Genomic DNA, 25,201 nt, shown 5'->3' with positions numbered 1-25,201 from the left:
GAAGCATCTAAGATAACACCACATGGTTCTATATTGTAAATACTGTTGAAAAGGGGATGGTAAATTTGAGAGGGAAGGAAAGCTGCTGAGCATACAAAAGGAACAATACCACTGTGAAATCCAGAGTAGAAACTGAATGAACAAGAGATGGAAAGTGATAAATATTTGAAACTTTTACGTTGAGCTGTACCTAGGGTGGTATATTCAAGTGTCGTAGAGAAATGTATTGCTTTAAGGCAATAAAAAAATATGTCTTGTTTAGGTGGCTGATCGTCTGTTTTCTTCATTTGGACAAGATATTTTGGATGCTCTTTACTGGACAGCTACAGAACCTAAGGAAAGAAAAAGAGCTCACATAGGTGTGATTCCTCACTTCTTCATGGCAGTGCTGTATGTCTGTATCCTTTTTCTTCGATTGCAAAATTTTCTACATTAAATTACACATTGCATTATTTTTTGATATATTTAAAAATTGATAGTATTCCTAAATCAGTGTTCCTTTCAAAGATCACCAGTTCTACGGGTTTTTAAAATGAATGAAAAAAGCCTTTTAACCTATGTTGAAAAAAAACCACCACAAACTCAAACAAACAAACAAAACACCAAGCACAACTGCATAGTGGTACACCGCTGCAGTAGTAGACAGCTTTTTTAATGCCTAGTTTGTAGTAGAAGGAAAAACAGTAATTGGATAGTTCATGGAAACGTTGATTTCTGATTTGTATTTGAGAATTCTGAGTCACAGGGTCTTGAAGGCAGTGGGGTCTTGTTATTTAGCAGAATGTAACAAACACCTAGCTTGAAAACATTTTCTTGAAATGAAAGGATAAACTCATGTGTGTTCAGTGAGTTTAGTGTGAAGTAACTTTGCAGTGAACTGATGAAAGTGATCTGTAAAGAGATGCATAGTCCAATAGATTATGTGATGAATTGAGAATTCCTGTACTTTCCTGTTTTCTCTGAATCTTTCTTTGTCTCAGATGTTTTTCCTTCAGGTTGTATCGCAGTTTCTCCTGGTTAATGTCATTGGGCTCCTTTATAAAAAGAAAAATTAGCATAATTATTATGTGCTACAAAGCACTGTGGGTACTTTACGTAAATTGAAATACTATCTTGCTGTAAATCTAATTGTCAGGGAGATAGAAACTTTGTTTTTAAACTTGGGATACAAAATAGGAAATTTGAGTTTTGGTGATATTCAGTACTGTTGTGTAGAAAAATTATTTCCAAATATGCTTCCTTAACCCTGCTTTCTAGTCCTGCATGCTATTCTTATAATGGTTCAAGCAACAACCCTTAATGTGGCCTTCAACTCCCATAATAAATCACTGCTTACGATCATGATGTCCAATAATGTAAGTATGTAGCTTCATTATATTAGCTACCATAATTTTTTTCAGCATTCTTCATGTTTGCATATCATATGTCTGTTTGCATATTATTTTATTGTCTGATTTGTTTATATCAGTTTTTTTATCAATAAAACCTAATTAATTGTTTTTAAAAATTGCAGTTCGTTGAAATAAAAGGAAGTGTCTTCAAGAAGTTTGAGAAGAACAATCTTTTTCAAATGTCAAATAGCGGTATGTATAGCTGTGCTAATCAGGAGAAAGTGTGAAGCCAGAGGCTGATTATTATTATTATCATTATTATATTTTATTATTATATTTTATTATTATTTAATAGTATTTTTAAAACAGCGTTGCCTTGATGAATTTGAGTGTTCTGATTTGAATTCCTCATCTTCTGTAATAGCGTTTGGTTCAATAGGACGCAACTGGGATTCCACTTCTAGGAACACTGTTTTTCCTTAAATGGCTAGTTTTTATTTGAGGTGATAACTTTAGCACACAGCCAATAGGTTGTTTTATTATTAAATACAAGCTTCAGATTTAAGTTATGGTGTTCAAAATGGTGTGGTATTCAAAATACCCATGCTTCAAAGTCTTATGTTTTCAAAAAGTTGCCATTGTAGTGTACTGTTTTGACAGTGATCTCAGAATGCATGTTGGTTGTTAGTTGTGAAGGTGGATCTTGAAATACTTCCCAACGCCAAGAAAAAAGAAAGTAATGGAGTAGGTGGCTTCTGAAGGAAACAGCAGAGGTGGCTGCAACTTTTGGCACACTAGCCAGATTACAGTAGAGGGTACTTAAGAAATATGTGATGCTTCTGGCACCTCTTAACTGTGTTGCTGCTTAGTGTGAAATTTGGAAACTCTTATTCAGTGTTTCTCATGAGGAAAAGCTGGTACGGGTATATTTTGATGGAGGTTCTTTCGAATTCTGATAGCAGCCATCTGAAATATTTGTTGAATTTTTGGTTTCAAAACAAATAGGACAGATTGCAGTTTAAGGTTGCATTAGAGCTTCTTTGCATGTAATATTTTCTGGTCTTTGAACACGTTTATTTCTGTTATTTTGTGCATATGACATTTTTGATCAAAGTTATTTATACAGATAAGCAAACAGAATATGTTTTCATTCCAACTCATAGCTTTTTAAACCAGAGAATTCAGATGTTCAGTAGGTCAAAAAAAATTCAGCTGCTTATTTAAAGCAGATGATTTGTGTTTTTTTAATCCAGAGTTCAACTTTCAGCAGGCTTGCTTCAGGTTTTCAATTCTGGCTACTGATGTAATTTTTGTCTAATTCATCTGCAAACTTCAATGATACTACATGCAAATGTTAAATGGCAGTTGTTTTGTGATGCTTTGGATGAAAAACTATTTATATAAGTCTTAAATACATCACGTAACAGAAAAATTGGCACTACATTTTAATCTACCTCTTAGAAGTTCTTAAAAACCTAAAAAAGTAATCTCAGCTGGGTTGATAAAGTGTTTATTCTGTGCTGATAGTATGTATTTTTCTTTCCAAGATTTAAATACTTACATTTTAAAAATGTATTTAATAAATTTCCTCTCATTAATCACAATACTCACAGAAAATAGTTACAAGTATGCACCCAGCTCTCCTACTGAAAGGCAAAGCCTCTTTCTTGATTTAAATGTTGAAATAGATGAGGCACTGCTATTAGAGAAGGCTAGTAATTTCCTCCATAAAAAGCACCTGCAATAGTATGCTAGAATAAATGCATATCAATATTTTATTGCTAGACATTATTATTGAAGATCCATTAATAGCAATATTGGGTCTCCCTTTATCACTTGGTGGAAAAAGTGATGCCGTTCATTTTACCATGCAGGGATGAAAGCAGGTGGGTACATACATAGAAGAGTGCACAAAACAAGCTAATTTATTCCCTTCAAACAGATAACTTTTCCTGGAAACACTTCTTAGTATGATTATAAATAGCAGTGTTTTTCTTCACGCTGGTGAATAACATAGACAAGTTTTTAGGAGAGATTTTCACCTCTTTTGAACTTGAACAGATTTATTGCATTGCAGCTTCAGTAACGATGGATCAGTATTGCTTCAGTTCATGCACTCTGATAACTTTCTTATCCTTCAAATGTTTTATTCCCTGCAGCTGAAATGTCAGTGCATCTTGCAGTGGCGTGCTGTGCCAGTGCTACATCCTACCCTTGGAACTGAGGCTAGTCTTGCCCTGTGGACTAAGCTTCCAGTTAGTCTTTGGAGTGTTTTGTGTATCCTAAAATACACTATGCTTGAACTGCATGCCTGGACTGAACTAAACTGCTGAAATAAAGCACTCAGTATAGGTTCCCCTATATATTTCCCACTTCTCTCTCAGTTTCTTCCAGCTGTTTTTGCAGGTCTGCAGTCTCTGTTGTAGGGCAGCAATGGCACAAGTATATTCTTAAGCTTAGAAAGACTGAATAGGTGCCCCCTTGTCCCACCTTTTCTGGGGCTCTGCTGAACGCATTACCAGTGTCTGATTAGTACACAGAAACTAAATATACTTATTCGTGAGGTGGGTTAAATAAGGTTTGTCTCATAGAGGCATCTGCGGAACTTGTCATGAATAGGTGAAACTCCTTATTTAAACATGTTAATCAAAAGAAAAATATGAAATATCAGAAAAGGTATCAATGACCTCAGGTGTAGACGCTGTTACAAATAGAATTCAAAAGCAAGTCATCTAGTGAATAGAAGCATGAAAACAGAAATGAACTGTTTCAGTTGTACTTTCTAAGACATTGCTTATATTGTGAAATTCTGATGTACTAAGTCTTGGAATGTCTGGTTCTTCCTTTCCCTTCTCAGCATACTGAAATACATATTTTAACAGATACTGAAAAGATTTAGTAATATGTAGTCATTTTTACCATTAGTGGATACTTGGCAGCAAAAGCAAAGTCAGTGTCTTCTTTCAAAATAGCCTAAAGAATGTGTATATGGGGAGTATATGGTGTGATGTGTGGCCAGGCTTCAGGGCCAGCCCTATTAAGAGAAGAGTTTAAGCATGGTGTTATTATAGAATGCGGTCCATGCGTGGTGTGAGCTGACAGGATAGCAGTCAGGGGGATAGGTATGTCTGAATTAGTAGTAGATGTCTGCTCTTCAACACGAGGGACATAAACAGTGAGAAAGTGAACTTCTCAATCATGTGCTTGTGGAGGTAGCTAAGACCATTTAGAATGTCCTCAGCCTGTTATTTGGGCTGTCATTTAACCCTGTCTTACAATGGAAGGGGTTGTTAAAGCTATATTGTATTCTAATTGAAAAACAGTTTGCGATATGCTTGTCACCCGCACTTTGTGGGATACGAGTTGGAGTGGCTTATGTCAATGTTGTCAAGGTTTGTCATAACGGAGAATGAAGATCAGAGATGCCTTTTTCTTCCGATTTTACTTTTGTTGTGCTAAAGCAGAACAGAGACATTTCCTTTTGCCAGTACCTGCAGTCTCTATAACTGAACACTAACACTGATGGCTTGTCACTGTTTCCCCAGATTCACAAATATAGTAATTTACTTTCTCTTTGTTCTTCTTTAAGAGGTGATATCAATGAGTGTGAATATAGGGATGTAGCTGTTCATCTAGAAGGTGGCAATACGTCATACAGTGTATTCCCCTCACCTCTTAAAAAAATATGTAGATGTACATATACAATATCGAATAAGTTTGTAATAAATGATGAAACATTTTTGGTGCGTATTGTGTATTTGAAAATTTTAATTGGGGATTTAGCATTGATTATCATTGTTTGTTTTGGATATCCTGAAGCCTTTTTTGCTCTGCTCTTTGAGGGTTAGAAATGAAATGAATTTCTGAATCACTTGGGTTTGCTGTTGAAGCTGCTGGAAAATGCCCTTTCTCCCTTGCTGACGCCTCTGACAACCAGTTGATGAGAAGGGCGAGGATGAAGAAGAGCAGCTGTACTCATTCCTCTCATTCTGAGCAGCCTTGAGCAGTGATGGCAGCAGAGATAACAGATTAGAGGGGAGGCCACTGAGAAAGGGAAAAATAAGCAGAGGGGAAAAACAGGTATCAGCCTGTCATCCAGTCTCTGTAATTAGTGGAGGAGAAAATGTTTCTTATTACAGCATGAGAGCAAATTTAAGGCCAAAGGTGTGCCTTCTCAGTTTAATCCTGTCACCTGGTGAGCTGACATATACTGAGCAGGTAATAAATGTCTGAAGGATAGGCATGAGACATGCTTTATGTTTAGGCCTGAAATAAGGTCCTTGCTTCCCACTTGAGAATTAATTTCTGTCTGTACAGACCTTCCTGGGATCTGAACCACTGAAGATGGGACCTGTGTGTTGTCTTAAGCATTGCCGATCAATGCTGTGTCATAGCAGTGTGGAAGTATGCAATGTGGGAAGTAAAAGATGAAACCCGTTTGAAATTTTGGGCAAAAGTCTTAAAACTCAGTGATTACTTTCGAGTTGCTAAGGGGTGTGATAAAGAATGTTGATTAAGGAATGCTTGACTGCATATTAATCCACTGGTGACAGTGCCAAGTGACATCTCATAACTAGATTTGTCAGGAAATACTGTGTTCTGGTAATTTTGGACAGTGTTTTGTGGATTCAGAAGCCTAGAAGGACATTCTTGACTTGTCAGTCTCATTCTTCTTGAATTCTGTATGCTTTTTGTTCCCATCTCCTGGAGGAGCTGTTCTTTTCTTGTCCTTGTTGAATTTCATCTGGTTCTTCTCCGCCCAGTCCTCCAACCTGTCCAGGTCTCGCTGAATGGCAGCACAGCCTTCTGGTGTGTCAGCCTTCCCACCCAGTTTGGTGTCATCAGCAAATGCTGAGGGTGCACTCAGTCTCTTCATCCAGGTCATTGAGGAACAGATCAAACAAGACTGGATCCAGTACTGACCCCTGTGGAACACAAATAACTACAGGCCTCCAATTAGACTCTGCACCATTGATCACAGTCCTCTGAGCTCTGCCATCCAGCCAGTTCTCAATACATCTCACTGTCCACTCATCCAACTCGCACTTCCTGAGCTTACCTATGAGGATGTTGTGGGACAGTGTCCAAAGCCTTGCTGAAGTCAAGGTAAACAACATCCACTGCTCTCCCCTCAATGAACCCTTTGGATATGGAGGTGACTTGCCTGCAAAGAAATTATTGTTGTGGTTATTAACAGGTGTAACAAGTGATAACAATATTGTCATGGTTGAGACGGACAAACGACATGGACCAAGTTCTTCCAGGATTAAAGTAGTAGATGCCATTTATTGTCACAAGTGCATTTTTATACAGTTTTACCAATTCATGTGTCTCTTCACTATTGGTTACAAGTTGCAGCAGTAACATCTCATTGGCTATTTTTGCTCTCATCAATGTTACTGTTCTACTCCCTTCTCTCTCACGGGTACATCCTTAACCTCTCTGGATACTCCTTTACTCCCATCTTTCTCACGGGTAGGCCTTCATATCTTCAGGGCTAATTTCTGTTCCCATGCCCTCCGTCAGGGAATCCACGGACCCACCGTAGTCCCCCACACAATATCTTCACAGATTTTCATAATAGTTCTTTTTAAAAGGCTTGTTTAGACTTGCTGACTTTCGGTGACATTATGTTTTAGGTTTTAGCCCACTTTTCAATAAATTTCAGAGAGGTTTTTTAATGGTAAAAAATGTGATGCTTCCTGAAGCAAGCTGTATGAGTTGTTTCTGGAATTAAGGCATCAAAATAGAAAAAAAAGACCCTGCCTAGTCTGGGAGGGCAAGTCACAGAACCCTGTCTCAGTGGGACTGCTTTTGTGTTACAGTTCTTACGGTTTTGATAACCAAACTGATGTATCCTTCTGTTCTCTTTTACAATGGCAATGTGAAAGACTAGTGGGGACCTTCTAAATAAGGTGTAAATAGTTGTCTTGAAACACCTTTTTTCCTACTAATGGATCCACGTTCTGTACAAAATGAAATTTGCCCTGCTAATAACTTGAAATGACAGATATGTGTATGGTCTCTATTTTTGCACCAGGAGGTGCTGGTTCTTTTTGTATCATACAAGAAATGCACAAACTTTATCAGGAAATATGACTATTTTATTCATATACCAGAAAATATGATAGCAAGTCACAATTTAAGTCACAACCTAAGTCCCTTCTGATGCTGGGAACCCCAAGTTGATGCAGCATTGGATGGACCTCCAGTCAGGCCACAGCAAACTGCAGAGATCCTGTCCAGAATGAGGTTTCCAGCATCCCCTCCCCTCAAATCTGATCAAATAATTTGTGGAAAAGTTTGTCTAATCCAGGATTCCATAAATGATAGAACCTCAGAATGAGTAGATATCTGTGTACGCAAATAATGTTTATTTGGACTTGATAGGTTGTTTTGTTTTGGTTTTTTTACCTAGATATAAAAGAGAGGTTCACCAATTATGTGCTGCTATTAATTGTATGTCTAAGAAATATGGAACAGTTCTCATGGAATCCAGGTGAGTTAAACTTGTAGAAAAGTTAAATACGAAAATGACAAATTCCTGTGCCATCAACAACTGTATCTCTTGCTTCTTTCCTCAGTCTGAAAGATAAGGGTAGCGAGGACATGTAATTGAGAAATCTTAATTTGTTGAACACCTTAAATTTCTGGCTTTCTTGTAAGAGTGACTCTATCCTTTCTGCTAGAAGTATATGCTGTTATGCTACAAATATGCATAGGTATGTTTAAAGTAGTGTCTCGAATGAGTTCCTCCTAGCTCTACTCTTTCCTTGGAGTATATGGAGGATAAAGGATACCCTAGAGAATTTTATTTTGCGAGGCTGGTGAGATTGAAATTTGGTAGAAGATTATGTTAAAATTTCCATTCGTAACTTAATATTGATTATACTTGAGATTTTAATACCATATTGAATAAATATTGAGTAAAATTTTGGTTTTATTTTGTTAGAACTTTGGTTTAATAAACTTGAGCCCTGACCTGTGTGGTGTATTTTGCTTGAATGTTACTGGTCTACCTAAATTTTACCTTGAGCATCTAAAACCTCCAGTGCTCCTTCTGTTCCTCATATATACTGAACATCTGTTGTCTAATATGTGCAAGGATTGTCTTCCTAGTAGAGATAAAGCTTTGCAAAATAAAGGCTTTGGAACCTGACCCTAATTGTGGTGGGATTGTATAGTACTGATAAGTTTCTAGAACAGCAGTGGAATAAGCGAGAACTTTCACACTCCATGCTGAGTGGTGATGTAAGGTTACAGACTCTTCAGAGGCTTAAGGTTTTTTTACTGTAGAGCAAAAGTGTTATAATTTTTGTTTTGTATACTGGCATCAAATGAAATGGCCTAACTTGTTTCTTCCCGACCTTCAGATCATCTTTGGGTGTTATTCCCAGATGTTTGCATGGTGGTTGCTTCAGAAATTGCGGTGGATATTGTGAAACATGCCTTTATCACTAAATTCAATGACATCACAGCAGACGTAGGTATCCTGTTTAGAATGCTGAGTGCTGTTTTAAGTTGTCATTTATTTTGCTAATATTTTTTTAATATTAAAATTCATTACAGTGCAGAAAATGTAAAAATCGTTATTTTCATATCTAGGATATAATTTGGGAAAGTTTGGTGACTTCCTGATATAATATACTTCTGAGGATCTTTATAATGTGGGACAAACACCTCTGCTTCCAAATTACTAGTTCCAGATCCATAAATTATTGAAAGTGTTGTATAACAGTTCACAGAATAACTAGAGTTCACATAACTGGCAGATGATTTGTGAAATGATTGCTAGTTACATTGACAGAAGGTTTTACAGTTTACACAGAGCTTTTACCTTTTCCTGACAGAAGGAATTGTAGGTTAAAATCCAGGCTTTAGGAAAAGCAGATACGTGTGTTAAAGATAGAATCTGAAATCAGAGATTTTTTTCCACTGTCCCTTGAGCACTAACATGAAGTAGGTTATGTTAGTTTCCCGCTCTGAGACTTCTCAGGTCAGGTATATATAATAAGCAGTCCTTCTTTTAAAGTAGTAGATGAGGTTACTTGTTGTGTGTTGCAGCATGATAACGCTGGCCATTTGTCTTGCATGCTGTGTGAATTCAAATGCACTTGATAAGTTTTTGAAGCGATGAGTTAGCATTTTTTCACTACTAAAGCCACTTTTCAGGAAATGAGACCAGAACTTGTGAAGTGCTGTCCTTTCCAGCATCTCTGAAGTAACTACATTGTTCAAGATAGAAACAAGTTTAATAGGTGTATTTAATAAGCTCCCTTATGCCAGAGGCATCTATGCATGCCCTACTTTCATAGAGAGACTGGAAAAGAGCAGTACTGAAGTCATTACAGCCAAAAATGTAGCGTGCTCCAGTGTGCTGAAACAGCTGGAGGATGGGGGTAATAAGTTACAAAGTTGCAAGGTTTATTTAACAAATTTTGTATTTTTTTTGCTTAAAGTTCTAAAGATTCATGGTTGCTGGGTCAGGCTTTTTCAGAAGTTTTGAACACCTGCAGTGCAAGTTGCCCTGCCACTCATCCTTAAAGCATATGCTTTTCTGCCTTACTAGAACTGTTTTAAAGAGAAAGAAAAGCTTCCTTCACCTTCTGATAGAATTTGCTTTTTTCATGGGATCACTTGTTTAGTATATGAAAGCTCTCTTATTTCTTTAATTTGATCCCAGTGCCACCTTTCATGTAGCTCAAATAAATTATGAACTGCAGGAAAAAAGTAAACATGATTTCTCTTACTTTGTGTTTCTGATGATCCTCAAATTCAGTGAATACTTCATAAAGTTACATTCAATTCCTAGCATAGTGTTGTTTGTTGTAGCTATACGCAAGTTACTTTATTGCAGAAATACAGGCTCATCTGTGGAAGGGTGGAATTAGACTTTGAAAAAAATGGCTTTGACTCCTTCGGTTTGTGCATAAGTGTTTAATATTTTTACAGAAATATTTTATTTATTTATCTGTTGCTTCCATAAAGTGTGATTAAAAAAATTGATTATACATCCAACATGCTGGATTTTTTTCCAGGTCTACAGTGAATACAGAGCCAGTCTTGCATTTGACCTTGTTAGCAGTCGACAGAAAAATGTAAGCCTGAAAATAAAGCCATTCTGTTGTATTAAGTAACATAGTTGTGGGGGATATATTGGAACAAATACTCAAAGAAATACATACAAACTGTTACACTCCTACAGCACTGGGATTCTACTCTTTTTTTTTTTTTTTTTTTTTTTTTTTTTTTTTTTTAAATAAGAGATAATAGGAATATTTCCTTGTGTTTTCTGTTCTTATTTGTATCCGGTTGTTCAGGTCAGTTTGGACTTTAAGCATATTTGGAAGAGACTTTTCAACATTAAATTAAATAGAGTCAGGGGATGATTGTAACAACCTTGACATTATTGAGATATATGGGAAATAAGTAAGCTTAACGAGATGTTCTTGAGATAACTTTAAATTACTTTTCATTTTAACTGTGTGGGGTTAAAATAGAGTATTCATCAGGAATTTGTATTACTTCTTCACAGACAGCATGCACAAATACATAGGGATGTTTATATGGCTGTTACTGTTGTGGCATGGGTATTTACAGAACACAGACTGCTTGTGGCTTTCATTAGTACTGTATTTGGAAGTTTATTTGCAGCTCACCTTTCCTGGCTGAGTCTGTTAACTATTAGTGAGTGCTCTGAATGAGCGCTCTCACTGTTAAATGAACTCTGTTATAATTTGTCAGTGTTTTGGGTATGTTGAATAACTGTTGCTAGGAATGCAGTAGTTATACCTCATCTTCAATTACAAATAATTAAGTATTAATAATTTGTTGATTTAAAAAGTAACTATTTATTAATTCTGAAAGCTCCATTACTTCTCCTAAGTATCCTCTGTGGAAAATGAGGTAGCATCATACAGGCACTGACTTTGGCATGACATTCAAAATTGCATGAAAGCTGTCAGGCAAAGTAGTGTTTTGAGAGTTCAAATGTAAACATATTTTCAACATTATTTTCACGCATTTATCTTGAGTCTAATTATAGATGTTTGTGGATTATTTAAAATGGCTATTGTGATGGGTGATTGTTCTTTTGTCCCTGTTACAGGTTTTTCTGTACAGTATTTGTGGATCAAAGTCGAATTAGTACAAAAAGGTCTCTAAGCTAGTAATAATGGACAGATGAAATACCATAGTGCATTTGAATTCAGTGTCCTAATTGCTCTCGATTTAGAGATTTGTATTATACTCCAGTTGCTCTTGATTTAGAGCACTAAAGCTAATCTTGCTGGTCATGGTAGCATTACATTTTAGTCTGAGAGTACAACTAACTGCATTTGAATTTCAAAATCTGAATAGGTACACTTCATACCAATATAGTGTCTGTTAGCAGGAAATTATTCTTATCTGGAGGGTGTGCCAACTTAAAATAAGCTCATTCCTTTGCATGAATAGTTCATTATTCTTCATGTTTGTTTGGTTTTTGTTTGGTTTTGTTTTTTCTAGGCATATACAGATTATAGTGATTCGGTTTCCAGAAGAATGGGTTTCATTCCTCTTCCACTGGCTGTTTTAGTAAGTTGTATTTTTCCTGTCAGTTTTCTGTCAGTAAGATCTCACTTTGAGGATACCTTCCTGTGAGACAGCTAGCTCATTTTGATGTGGTGAGGATTAAATGATCACCTTAAGTAACTGAAATGATGCTGCAAGGTTGAGTTAGTATCCAGGATAGCCTATATCACATACTAATTACAACTTCACAGATGTTACTGTTTATCAGCTTCTCATAGAAAATGGAATATATATTAATTTTATAGAATTCATGTGCACTTGAACTGTAGCAGTGGAATTAAACTACATCTGTGCTTATGAAATGTTTATTCCTTTTGGCAATTATCCTGTTCATTCATTTGGAATAGTCAAAGCAGCTGGTTGCCAGAAGGTTAGCAGTAGTATACGAGGCTTTTTTTCTGTTTTTCATAGGAGTCCTTCTGCTTGTCCCTGTAATGGTATGCTTAATGACAAAGTTTTCTTTTATATGGGGCACTGAGCTTCTGAGCTGTTGTAGAATACATTATTCTGAAATAACCCTGTTACATGGACATGCTGCTATAAAATGAATCACTTCATTATTAGAATTATGTCCACATGCTGTCTGTTCTGAATTAGCTGTTGCAGCATGTTTTCTGTAAATAGCTGCTGACTTTCCCCATACACACATGTAGACAAGCAGTAGTTATTTTAATACTGGGAATGTGACCTTACTTTGCCAGCAAAGATGCTAATTCATAATTTTCCTGGAAGAATATCATTAACTTTAAAATTAACTTTAAAATGTAATGTTCTCCCATAGAGATGGGGAAAAATAGTGTTGACAGGCTTTGCTTAGTTTTTATCCAGAATTTAAAAAAACAAAACCAAGCCAAACAAACCCAAACCAAAATAAAAACAACTATGATCATAATTCTTTTATAACTAAGTAAATTACATCCAGTTAGAATTCAACTGAAATGCTTAATTGTATTCTAATATGATATCCTGGATACTAGTGAGTTTAAAACAAATTGAAGTGTTTTGCAAACTTGGAATCCTAACTGAAGTACTGAAGTAAAACTAATATTTCAGGATTGTTTGCTACTATAACTTGGGATTCATATGCCTAGTCCACAAAGAAATTTTGTATTCAAAATACGAGCATAGTGTAAAACACTGATTCTGCTTTACTGCATCAGCATCTCTTGACATTATACTTTTTCAAACCAAAACCTTGAATAGTTAGCACTACCAACGGGAACATTAGCGTAATTTTTTATTAATGTAAATGTTCCTACTTCTGTCTTGAATTTACCAAATAAGAAATGACTGTTAAAATATTCTATTAATAATTGTATGCAATGTGTTTGTACTGTTTAACTTTTATCCTTCAAACAGCTCATCAGAGTCGTAACAAGCTCAATAAAAGTGCAAGGAGTCTTAGCTTATGTTTGTGTTGTGCTGTTCTACTGCGGGTAAGTAAATGCACACAACTGAAAAGTATTTGCCACTATTTGATCAGATATGTGAAAAAGTCTTCTGTTAATACTTCTAGATATAAATGTAAACACAGATTGTGTTCAGTAGAACATAAATGTAAAACACTTATGCTCATAAACTGAAATTGAGAGTGCAGATTGGTCCCTAAATACTGTAACTGCATTGGGGGATCATAACCTTCAATAACGTCTGTGATGAGAATAACTAATGAAAACATGATTGAACGTATTTGACAGACAAGCACCATACCTCTGCATAACAGGAGAAATTTAATTCTAAGGATTGAAACTTTCTGTGAGAAGAATGAAAGATTCAGTATGCCAAAAAAAAGAGTTTAAGTGCTCTGAGTAGATCGTAAATTCTTCTCTCTGGTAGCTAAATGCAAGGCTTTCTTCATATTAGGAAACTGCCCCGTGAAAGAAAGTAAATGCAAAGCTCCCCTTTCTGGGAAGGGCGGGGTCAGTAAGTGATCTTAGTTAAGGAATATGATGTCCTATGGCAATTTGTTTTCCAAAACCAGTAATTTGCAAGTATCCTTTCAGTATCAAGTCAGTTTATACTTGTGTTATCCTTAACTTCTCACCGGATTCTTCTGAGATGTGTTTAGTTGTGTTTTAATTCCAATTTAGTTTGCTTGTTCTGATGCACTTGCTGTAGAATATATGGGCATGACCAGTTTCTAGGAAAGCTGTGTACTGAGCTATGTCAGTGTGTCTCAGTACTGTTAAACATTGGAGTCCTCCCAAAATTGATCATAAAGAATTAAATTATTCAAATTGCTGCAGCACAGAGAACCTACCTACGATATTGTGGGAAGATCTCTTCTGATGCCCTACCGAGCTGTGCTTGCAACTGAAGGCAGAAAGACTTGAAGTACAAGACTTCTGGGTCTGGGGCAGTGGTTCAGCAGGTACACTAGAAACAAGGAGGCTGCTGTTTTACAACACCTTTATGAAAGGAATAGGATTACTATACATTTTTTATGAATAGGGATACTCTTATCTCTAAGATGACCTTGATCTGCCAAGAAAATAGAACTTGATCTGATGTGTCTAGTCCACATTAGTATAGAGGCGCATCTCTAGTGTCAGATTAGGACTTTGAGATATTGCATATAGGCCAAATATTAAATTGTTAGCCAAATCCTTCTGCACCGTACTTTGATTTCTTCCCCACCGTACCACATGAAGTGCCCATGTTCTTTGTAAAGCCAGCTCTATACAACTGAAAGCACTATGCCTGATCATCACATGCAAGCTGTGGTTGTACCAAGCTCAGCACCTTCCTTCTGCTCGGTGGTTTTTCCTTTTTCCCAATATATGTAATATATCCCTGCATCTCCCATTCCACTGCTGCAGCCCAGCCTCTGTGACTTGGAGGATGTAGGGCAGGAAAAAATAATGTGATTAACGTAGAGGATTAAATGCTGCTCTTTGAAGGCACGGATGACGAGTAAATAAGGGGGTTTTTTATTTTGTGCTTATTGGAAAGTGAGAACAGATTTTTACTTCTGCCATGATCTCAGATTTGGAGCTAACTCACCTCTTGCATCTTTCAAGTAATTTGTGTTTTGAACATAAATTTCAGCTTTTCATCAGATTAGTAAAGCATAGATATGTAAGAAACAGTCTGATAAAATCTGAAACAGTTAACTGGGCAGGCAAAGGATTGAAACTACAATGTGGAGCACATTTGTTTGTATTGATATTTAACAACTGTAATACTGTAAGTTATATTGTTGAAGAGTCTTGCCCCGCATAAGAAGCCTGAGTTTTATTTTTCTATGATTTTTTAATAACTGCAAACTTATGTTGTTGTTAGAAATTTGAGCCCAGGGTGGACTGACAGAAAAGAATAAAGGAGGCTCACTAGAAACTCTTGCATAATTTTCCATGAGAAGCTGGAACTGATACAGTAGAGTGTTGATTTATGGCCTTTTCAACTTCTGATCTCATTAAATCAGAGTCAAATCATGCTGTAAACACCTATTCTTTCTCAACAAAAGCATGTTACATAAAAAGTGTAGGGAAAACATCTCTAAAACTCATTAAAAATGCAGGAGAGCTTCTCAACTCTCAGAAACAAAATCTGTCCCAATAACCTAATGAAATTGTAGAGAATCACAGCTTTCAACTTGTATAAAATATCTTCTTTGTGGTTGCTTGGATACTAAAATGTGAGTTTCTTCTGAGTACTGTAAGTGGTCTGCTCTGCTCATTCTTCCATTTCTCTAAATTTCTTCTACAAGCAAATGTATTGCATAAAATTCCCTTAAAAGTGCAGTGTACTTTGTTTTTCTGTTTGACAAATTCTGATTACATTAATGCAGTGAGAGAGAGCGTAGCTGCTGCTGAAGTGTGCTTGGGTTGCTTTATGATTAAGCAGTTAGACCCATTCCATGGATCTGTGAATGTTCACTTCAAGTCGTCTTTTTAGTCTGTTAGCAATGTACATCATAAACAGATTTTCAGAGAGTGGAGAATGAATTTAGAGTCTGCATTAGATTCACTTTTGTTACATTTGCGTAGAGAATATATACATTCATTGTATGGAGAACAGATCACTGTTTGCTTGTTCTGTAGTGAGCCTTCACCTGCTTCACCTCTGCTTTCATCTCTGGAGAGGACAGTGGTCTGCATGATAAATAACTTAGATTTTACAAAGCTCATTTGAGTTGTAAATCTAAAAGCACTTGATGGTAGATGAGACCTTCCTGTTCTTCAAATGAGAAGACAGGTTTAAAAAGGGACTTCAATGACTTGCTGAAGTCTGTGCTGCGAATTAGTGATTAGTCCGTCCACTGGACTGTGCTATGATGGTCATGCAGTGCTGCCCGTGCAGTGCTGCCTCTTGGGATTTGTTGAGTTTTATGGACCATCCTTTGTGGTGTGAAAAAGGAATATTTGTAATTAGCCTATAATTTGAAAGCTAGATATTTGCTTTCTTGTGGTTAAAAATCCACTAGTGATCCTTGGCAGGGCACACTTAAGGCTACAGTTTTGACTGTAGCACATTTAATTTGGACTTGCACTGTTGAGGGGCCTTTTTAGTTCTTGAATGGCTGCTTAACTCTCCTTGTAGCTCCTATGTTATACTATCATAAAACTTGATGTTTTTTCTCTAGGTGCCTTCTGAGAGGAAAAAAAAATGAAAAAAATGTATTGAATCTGAAATAAATGGATAGGAGAAGGAAATTACCTTTTGATGCTGCTATTGAAGGGATTTAATTGGTTAGCTAATCCTTCCAAGACAGCAGTAACCATATGCAATTATTTTAATATGAATAATTGCAGTATGAACAATATGCAGTTATTGTAATATGCTAATGAAAATATGTCAACAAATCCTTTTTTTTTTTCTCCAGGTTAATATCTCTAAAAGTCCTTAACAGTATTGTATTGCTGGGGAAATCATGTCAATATGTAAAGGAGGCAAAAATGGAGGAGAAATTATTCAATCCTGTCCCTACTGCCACCCCAGGGAAAGCAGCTGGCAAACAGCAAAGCATGTTTAAATCTACCCAAGGTAAGACTAACTACCTTGTTTTGTTTTCAACTGTAATGAAAATTGCTTTCAGACTAAATTTGATATTAAACTAGATGCATGACATTGTTTGCAGCACAGTAACCGTGTTGCTGGACCTTTATCGTATAGTATCACAGCTGTGAACACGTCTGTAAATGTAATAGAATTTATTGCTTTCAGTTCATGAATCTTTTAGCTATAAATACTTGTCTCTGCTAGGATGTCACCCTGATAATGCAGAGGTGATGGAAACATCAGAACAACAGCATGCTTTTGTTTGAAAATCATAATCATAGAATGGTTTGGGTTGGAAGGGGCCTTCAAAGATGATCCAGTCCAGCTCTCTCTGCCATGTCACTACACAAATAAGTAACTGTTTACACATCATCTCTGGCAGTGCTGAAGTTTAGTAAGGAAGCCATCTATGAATTTCTTATGGAAATAGATGTAAAACATGGCACACAGTAGATCTGATTACTTTAAAACATCATGAAAACATGAATGAAAAGCTTTATGAAATCCAAGTAGGAATTACAGCTGGTCTCTGCTCACTGCATTTCAAGTCTGTGCAGCAGTGGTTTTCTCAGCATTAGCAGTTAATACATAATTGGAATGGAGCATTATTATATTCCTGTGACATGTTGTAGAAGGAAACAGAAACCTTCATTGTTCCAGCCAACTGAATTGGATTGTATCTCTTCCTCTGTGAAGAGCTCAATGGGAGCCCTAGAGAACTGAACAGTGAGGCTTTTATTGTGTTCGCTCAGTTTCTTGCCAAAGACTTGAACAACTTGAAGTGTAAGGTGCTTATTAGTCGTCATGGTGTCTTGCCAGCAATAGTAGAGTTAGGAATCTGTTAATGTTTCAGCCATAAATCTCTGTATCTCACCTGTGTCAAATCACATCGTTCAGAAACTTGGTGTGGACGTTTGTTTTTAAATAGCTTAAATTCATAGAGTTGCTTTTGTTTCATCATGAAAGAATGTAATATGAGTTGGTCTGAATGCCTTTTGCCTTTCATTAGATAACTGTCATAATGATAATGTTTTGATAAAAGACTCTAGTACTACACTTGGATATGAGGTTTAATAAGCTATGCTTACTTAGATTGACCCTTAAACTTACTGTAAGTAAAACTGTTTTTAGCTGAAGCAGCATCAATTTTACCAGGTCAGTCAGCAGAGATGCTTATTTCCTCAAATTGAAAGATTTTTATTAAAAAGTAGCAAACAAAAGCTTCACTGGTTTTTATTTAGAATATTCTAAATTCCCATTGATGAAAAAGCTCAATTTTTAACAGTTTTTCAGGGAGGTTTGTACCTTTTAATAGCTCTCTGTTTACTAGAGACCCAATTATGTGAACAAATTATTTTTACCTTCCCCAGCTTCTGTGTGTCTGCATTATTACTGCTGGCTCTGCAATATTGATTGATCCCTGCGCCCCACTTACCAGCTTTTTTTCAAAATAGTCTCTCAACTCATCTCCTACTAGTTGAGGGTGAGGGAATTAATCTAGTCTACTTTCTATCAGCTTATAATGTATGTCAGTTTTTTTTATTAGGAGTTTCTACCTCATGCACAGAAACAATTTAAAATTGTGAAGGAGAAAATTTGAAACTTACTCTTAAAGGATAGGATTTCTAATTACTGATAATCATCTATAGACTGATCAGCTTTCTCTGAAAGTTACTGGGTTAGGAAATACCTTTGTAACAAAGTTCTACAATTAGCATTACTTGTTGCCTTTCTTGATGCAAGTTTAGAACCTTTGACTTTCATAAGACTATAGAGAGTAATCCACGTACCTTCAAGTGGCAGATGGTATATTGTGAAGAGATGCTACACCGAAAAAGTTTCGGAGTGATTTGGATAGTGCTGCTATTCTGACAAATACGGTTCCCCTGGGCTGGTCTGCAGTACTCTCCACATTACCCTGATTTTTATCAGGTTCCTTTAGAAACAATAACTCAGTATTTATGAGGACATAGTAAATAGGGAAAACTATTTCGTGGCCGTTTGCATTTTAATACTTGAAATGTTTTAACAAAATGTGGAAACAGTATGTGGATATTAGTTACAAATATCTTGGGTTAATGGAGCTAGTGTTCAATTCCACTGAAGTAAGAGACAGGAATAAAAATAGACATCTTTAATAGAACTGCTTTAGGAGCCAGTGCTATTAAGTGTGTAGCACTGCATGAGTCCTTTATTAGCTATCCCTAGAGAGCCAGGTTTATTGTACATGTATAATTAGGCACATCTAGTTCCCTCTACAGAGATTCCTTTTCTTCGTTTCAGTAGAAAATATTAGTGTGATTCACACAACTGTCAAAAATATTTTTGCCTAAGCCAACAATAATTAGTACATAAACCAGAAGAATGGAGTGTATGTGCTAAGATCTGGTGTTTATGCTCTTGGTCCTTATCTGAACTTCTGTAGAATTCTTTTTCTATCTTTATATCAAATTAGAAAAGGAAATCTGTTATAGTAAAACTAAAAAGTAGTGGCTTCTCCAAAACATTCCTTTATTGTTTCTGCTGATTTGATGCAGCATACTTTTTCAGGACAGCTTTGAATGAATCTGGATGTTATAGATGCCTCAGGATGTCTGTGTTAAATTCATTATTATCATTGTAATTGTCTTCTGTTCTGACAGGATTTTCCACAGATGAAAATGGATCTACATCAGTTACCAATCAGCCTGTGCACCAGAAGGAGAGCGCGCCATCTTTACTTGTAACAAGCAATTCTGATCAATTCCTGACAACTCCTGATGGAGAAGAAAAAGATATAAGCCAAGACAGTTCAGAATTAAAACATAGGTCTTCAAAGAAAGACTTGTTGGAGATAGACAGGTTTACTATTTGTGGAAACAGAATTGACTAAGTTTGTTTTCGTTTTTGGTTTTGTTTTGTTTTGTTTTTTTAATCAATGTGCTAAGGATACTGAGCTGTTGGGACAGCAGATGCTACCAGAATGGACAGTTGCCAAAAAAGGCACATAAATATTTATTTAAAAACTTAAATTATTAATGGCAAAAAAAATATTAATTTCTTTCTACAAGTAGCTTGGCTCGGTATCTGGTCAGGTCGAGTAAGTGATCTTTAACTTGCCTCTTGGAAAATGTGGTGGATCGTGAGTCTGTAGCCTGGTGGCAGAGCTGCAGGATCACTTTTCTGGAAAATAGGCTGGAAAAAAAAGCATAATCCTGCTCTGCGTTATGAAACCATTCTTCTAGAAGATACTGCTTTTCATGAAGGTTCCTCCAGTGTGAGGATAATCCTGGACATGTATGACAACTTGACCAGAAGCTTGCCTTTCCAGTTACATGTTTTATTAAACATCTGCAAGCAGAATTCAAAACCTGTGCTCATATCAACAAACACATAAAGCATTGGTACATAAAACAGTAAGTCAAGATAGTTATTCTTGTGAAGAAAAATCTTTTCAAGATGTACCTTGAAAATCTTGTAATCAGAATAAAATTTTGCCTTTAAATGAAAGACTTACTGCATACTATTTTATCTAAATATTAAACACAAAGGAAGGATCACAGTAATGAAGGTTCTGCTTAACTGGGCAAATAAGAAGCATAATAATTTCTTACATTGTGTGTCCTGCAAGGCAAATTATTTATAAAATTATTTTTAAAAGCTGAGGAGTTTTTGTTGTAGGAAAAAATAATAAAGGGGCGCTTGAGGAAACACAGTGTGAATTGCAGTGAGCAACTGTTGTGTTGAAACTGTGTGTATGGCACTAACACAGCAGGAAAGAACATTACACTGCTTTTGGGGTTTAACTCTGGGTAGAATGACATCTGTGTATTAACTTGCCTGAGAACATGCATATAAAAGCTCATACAAACAATCAGGTCGGAATTACTCATTTTAATTGATTGAGCTCAGACAAATAGATGGACAAGATATATAAGGAGCATTAAGGAATTACAATGCATCTTAATTTCTGGTGTGAGATACAGTTGTGGGAGAATTGATGAAAGATGGTTTGGAATCCTCAAGACCAAGAATGGAATAAATTTGAGCTCAAAACTTAGGCTGGAGACTTGTATCAGAAGAGACCCTTTAGTTAATGATAAATTATTTATATATTATTGTTAAAACACAGCATTAACTTCAAATGCCTTTCAGATATTTAAGTAAGCACCAGTGCCACTTTCCAAGGGAAGTTACCATAAAAGTACTTCAGTGCTGAACAAATGAAGACAAAATTTGCTCTTTGCTAATTTCCTAATTTGTCAGAGTGGGAAAGCCAAAGTTTATTTGCTTTATGAACATGTGAATGTTTAATGCATATGCTAATCCCTGAATCTTGCAGGACTACAGTAATATAGCACGTGGAGACAGGTGGACGGAGTTACGGTGTATCTGAGCAGACTTGGCCATGAGGCGGCTTTGCCGTCCAGGTCAGTGCGTCTGCGCTGGTGGGAGCTTCTCCCTGCAGGCTTTGGGCCTCTCCCATCAAGAGCAGCTGGAGTAACAGCCAAAATCTGTGGTTACTGTTCAGGGATGAGGGTGAAGAGGACTTGTGCTGGGGAAAAAGCTAAAGTTCTTTAATTTTTGATGTATTTATACTAATTGGAGATGTTCACACATTGAAATTCAGATTATCTGTCAATTTGGTGTGTCTTATTTTTGAATTATTTAGCAGTTGCTAAAGAAAGCTTGGAGTTGCTTTCATTTTTTTCTGTTGAATGACATTCTGTATCAATTTTATAAGTGCATCTTGTGTGAAACTCAATAAAATTCAATTTTGTAATATTTGTTTAAAAAAGGAAAAGTATGGCGTCGACATTTCTTTCTGTGTATTTAGAGGTGGTGGACGTAAAATGTATTCACTGTACTAAATTCTGATTTCAATGAAACAAGATTCTTGCAAATGTGGGGCACCAATGTGCATAAGAACTGTGTTATCAGTGGCTTTAGATCTGATCTATTTCTGTAGCAGTTGGTTATTGCCACTTGTAGGAAGGAGGAGGGTATTGATGCCAAAGGCAAAACTCATGTAAATGAAAAAATACTATGTCTTAAGGGAGCTGTAATTTATGCAGTCAGTTACTACAGTTGCATTAGTTACACATACACAGCAAAGCCAGATGTAAGTGCGGTGTAGGTGTAGGCAGATCATTTCCCGGGCACGTGGCGGTCGCAGTGACGGGGCAATGGCCACCTGCTCTCAAGTCCAAGTCCCGGCCCAGATCCTCGTCTTGAGGCTGGGAGCCTTTGCTTTGCTTTTACACCAGAGCTGTGCTGACTCCATCTAAAGCAGTGGAACTGGGCTCTGCGGTTGCCCTCTGCTGTGTAGGTGTAACTGCCCTGCTCCATGTTGTACTGGAGGTGCTGGTTACAGAGGCTGTTGGATGTGCAACACTTGCCCCGAAACTCCCAAATTCTGGTAGGGGCCCAACCGGGCATGGAATTTCATTGTTTACTCTTGCCCCAAGCTCTCCAATTGTTCTCGTGTTTTTGTTCGTGACTAATAGGGATTCCTTGAATATCTAGCAGTGCCTCTTTAATGAAAGGTCACAGCTTCTCTGACCCTGGGTGGTCCTGTCAGAACTGTAGATGTGGCTGAGGGGGAACCAACCACAAAACAAAAAATAGTGACACCAAATTTCTCATCTATATAGATACAGTTCTTTATTTCTTTAAGTTTTCTTGAAAAGCTCCTGTCTTAACAATGCAATACATAAGAGCATCAGAGGTTAAGCATTGAATAAATTGAGTTCTTCCAAAAAAAAAAAACTAATCCAGGCAGTTCTGATGCAAGCAGTGATATTTCAGTTGAAGTCACAGTTGCCAAATTAATTCCAAAAGCACACACTCACTACGGTGTGTATTTATAATTAATATTATTCATGAGAGCAATAAGGAACAACTCTGTTTTCCATAGGATTATTTAATTAATCTTTTGATGCCTTTCAGATGTTCATCAGACAAGCAGGATTTCCCCTAGAGCAAAATAGTTTTACAATTACAAGTACACTGTTAATTTACTTGCCTCTTAATTTAGAGTGAGTTGGTTGAAACTTTTCAACTTTGTCTTTTTTGTTGTTATTTTTATGCAAAGTTTTCTATATTCTAAGGATTCATTTAGAAGTTGTTTTTTGTAGGTCAGTGTAGTTCCTAAGGTCACTTATTAAAGCCTGTATTTGCGCAGTTGTAGCTGCTACACCAGCTCAGCTGTTGGGCTACAATTCTGAATATTTGGTAAGCAAAGGTGAATGCAATTTCATTATAGTAAAATGTAATCAAACTCTGTGAAACTCCTGAGAAGCTGTGATGTTTCGTCTTAGAAACTGGGCTACTCCATTGCGAGTAAACTAGGAGTTGTACCAACTGTGTCGGTCTTGAGTAATCACGGCTTCAGAAATTATCTTCACAATTACTACATGAATTTGCTCTTGAAACTTCTTCAGAGTAATTGCTCTTTCTTAGAAATTTGGACTCTTACTTCTGCTGACTCCAAGGAAGCAAATACTTTTGTGTGAGTACTAAGCGGGTAGCAAAAGGAGCTGGAACACACACAAAGTGGTGCAACGGGACCATCTTTAGCTCGAGGAAGGTTTGGGTTTTTTAATGTAGCGGTATGAGATGCTCAGACTCTGAAGGCTGTCAGAAACGCCTAACCTGTCATTTCTGTGTGTCTGCTTCTGTAGCAGAAGAGTATCTTTCATCAGCCATGCCAACTAAGCCTGAGCCTAGCTAGACCTTTTTAGGACTGCGGTATCTGTTATACTCTGATTTAGCAAAATCGCTGCCCACAGGGGAGTTGCCATTCTTGTAAAGGTGCTGCCCGGCTGTACCTGGCTGCGGGCCACGCTGGTTTGTGTGCTAGACCCTCATTTCTCAAAAGCAAGGACCAAAGCCTCAGTGTGTATTTAATACGTGATTCTTTACTTCAAGTGTTCACTGCTCTGGGCTGGAGTGATGCTGTCAGCACAGCCACGGCCTCACTCGTCATTGGAGGCACTTCTGTCTTACAGCCGAACTGCAGAACGTGTTGAGTGTCTGGGAGAACGAGAGTCAGTTCCATGAGAACACAGATGTGGTTTGCAGCAACACTACCTTGGGTTGTAAATTTTTAGGGTGAGTTTGGGGCAGTTTTATTGTAAACTTTGCTAAATAGTCACATTGCATGTATTATACTTGCTGTTGGTTTTACTACTTTCATGTTTTTATATCAAGAATTACTTACTCATTTTAGGTTGCTGATATGAGTGTGATGTTGCAAGCATATTTTTAATAGAGCAGTATTTGGTGTTCAGGGAAGGCTCGGGTTTTATGTTGGTATTGCTTCTTCCCATGCATGCTTAGTTTGTTGGACAAAAGCTGTCCATAAGTTTCTATGTATGTTTACTGCTTTAAATATCAGAAAGGATGTGTTCCTGTTATGTCCAGTCCTGACAGATGCTTATTTCTGCTGTTGTGCTGAAAATAAATTAAGGATCAAGGTACTTCAGGAATTGCTTGTTTGATGCTGACAGTTCAAAATAGGTAATTCAGAGAAGTGGAATTACAGAGTCTTGGGAAGTGATGCCTCTGATTTATTGAGAAGTGTGGCAATGAAACCTAAAGTGCAGCATTGGACAGCAGCTTTTTGGGCTTACAACACCAGATGAAAACGGGAAGGTATTTGAGTTGATGCTATAAAGTACAATCCTGGTGACAGGACTGACTGTCGGTCTGAAATTTTCTTGCAGATATGATTTGAGCTTGACATTCCAGTTAAAGGCAGCGATATAGCCATCAGCCGGCTTCTTTCTATAGCCAAGGCAGCAGGAGCTGTGCTAAACCAGTCTCTTCCGGAAACAGTTCTGAAGTATGTGTGTATGTGAATATGTATGTGACCTCGAAGCTACGGGACCTTGTTTTCAGGTCATTTAACGCTGTGCCCTTTAGACTCCTGCAAGGCATAGCTGTAATGAAAATGAATCTTGCATTGAGGCTTGGCTGTAGCTACTGACTTGAGACAATGTCCTTAGTACGGTAGCAGACACACACATATCAGGCTGATCTAAAAATGTGAGTTGCCTTTAGTCACTTAAAATTACTTTGACATAGGGGGAGAGCATATTCTGCTCCATCTGAGGTAATGCTTTATGGTGGTGCTTTTTCTGCCATGTAGTGACCACTTGCCACTTCGCCTCGCATTGGCAGAAGGAAATTGTCTAGCTAGTTTTTGTGCTAGACCCTCATTTTTCAGAAGCAAGGACCAAAGCCTCAGTGTGTATTTAATGCACGATTCTTTACAGTAAACGTTCTGCTAATGGCATCAAAGTCATTTTGTGGAG

The 25,201-nt window shown here is 37.0% G+C and overlaps 1 protein-coding gene across 9 annotated transcripts in view; it reads left to right on the top strand.

Moving 5' to 3' along the window:
- Window positions 1-21,687, top strand: part of TAPT1 (transmembrane anterior posterior transformation 1) — a 47,776-nt gene extending 26,089 nt beyond the window's left edge. For all 9 annotated transcript variants that reach the window (XM_065060601.1, XM_065060600.1, XM_065060598.1 and 6 more), the window contains 10 exons: window positions 263-398; window positions 1,258-1,355; window positions 1,514-1,583; window positions 7,750-7,830; window positions 8,705-8,814; window positions 10,370-10,429; window positions 11,838-11,906; window positions 13,263-13,339; window positions 16,729-16,889; window positions 19,547-21,687. In XM_065060601.1, the coding sequence (XP_064916673.1) occupies window positions 263-398; window positions 1,258-1,355; window positions 1,514-1,583; window positions 7,750-7,830; window positions 8,705-8,814; window positions 10,370-10,429; window positions 11,838-11,906; window positions 13,263-13,339; window positions 16,729-16,889; window positions 19,547-19,776 (1,092 nt within the window). In that variant the 3' untranslated portion in view covers window positions 19,777-21,687. The remainder of the gene's footprint in view (window positions 1-262; window positions 399-1,257; window positions 1,356-1,513; window positions 1,584-7,749; window positions 7,831-8,704; window positions 8,815-10,369; window positions 10,430-11,837; window positions 11,907-13,262; window positions 13,340-16,728; window positions 16,890-19,546) is intronic.
- Window positions 21,688-25,201: the final 3,514 nt, after the last annotated feature.

The sequence above is a fragment of the Columba livia genome, chromosome 4 (genome assembly GCF_036013475.1).
Source record: "Columba livia isolate bColLiv1 breed racing homer chromosome 4, bColLiv1.pat.W.v2, whole genome shotgun sequence".
Lineage (NCBI taxonomy): Eukaryota > Metazoa > Chordata > Aves > Columbiformes > Columbidae > Columba > Columba livia.
This window is presented reverse-complemented; position numbering and strand designations above follow the sequence as displayed.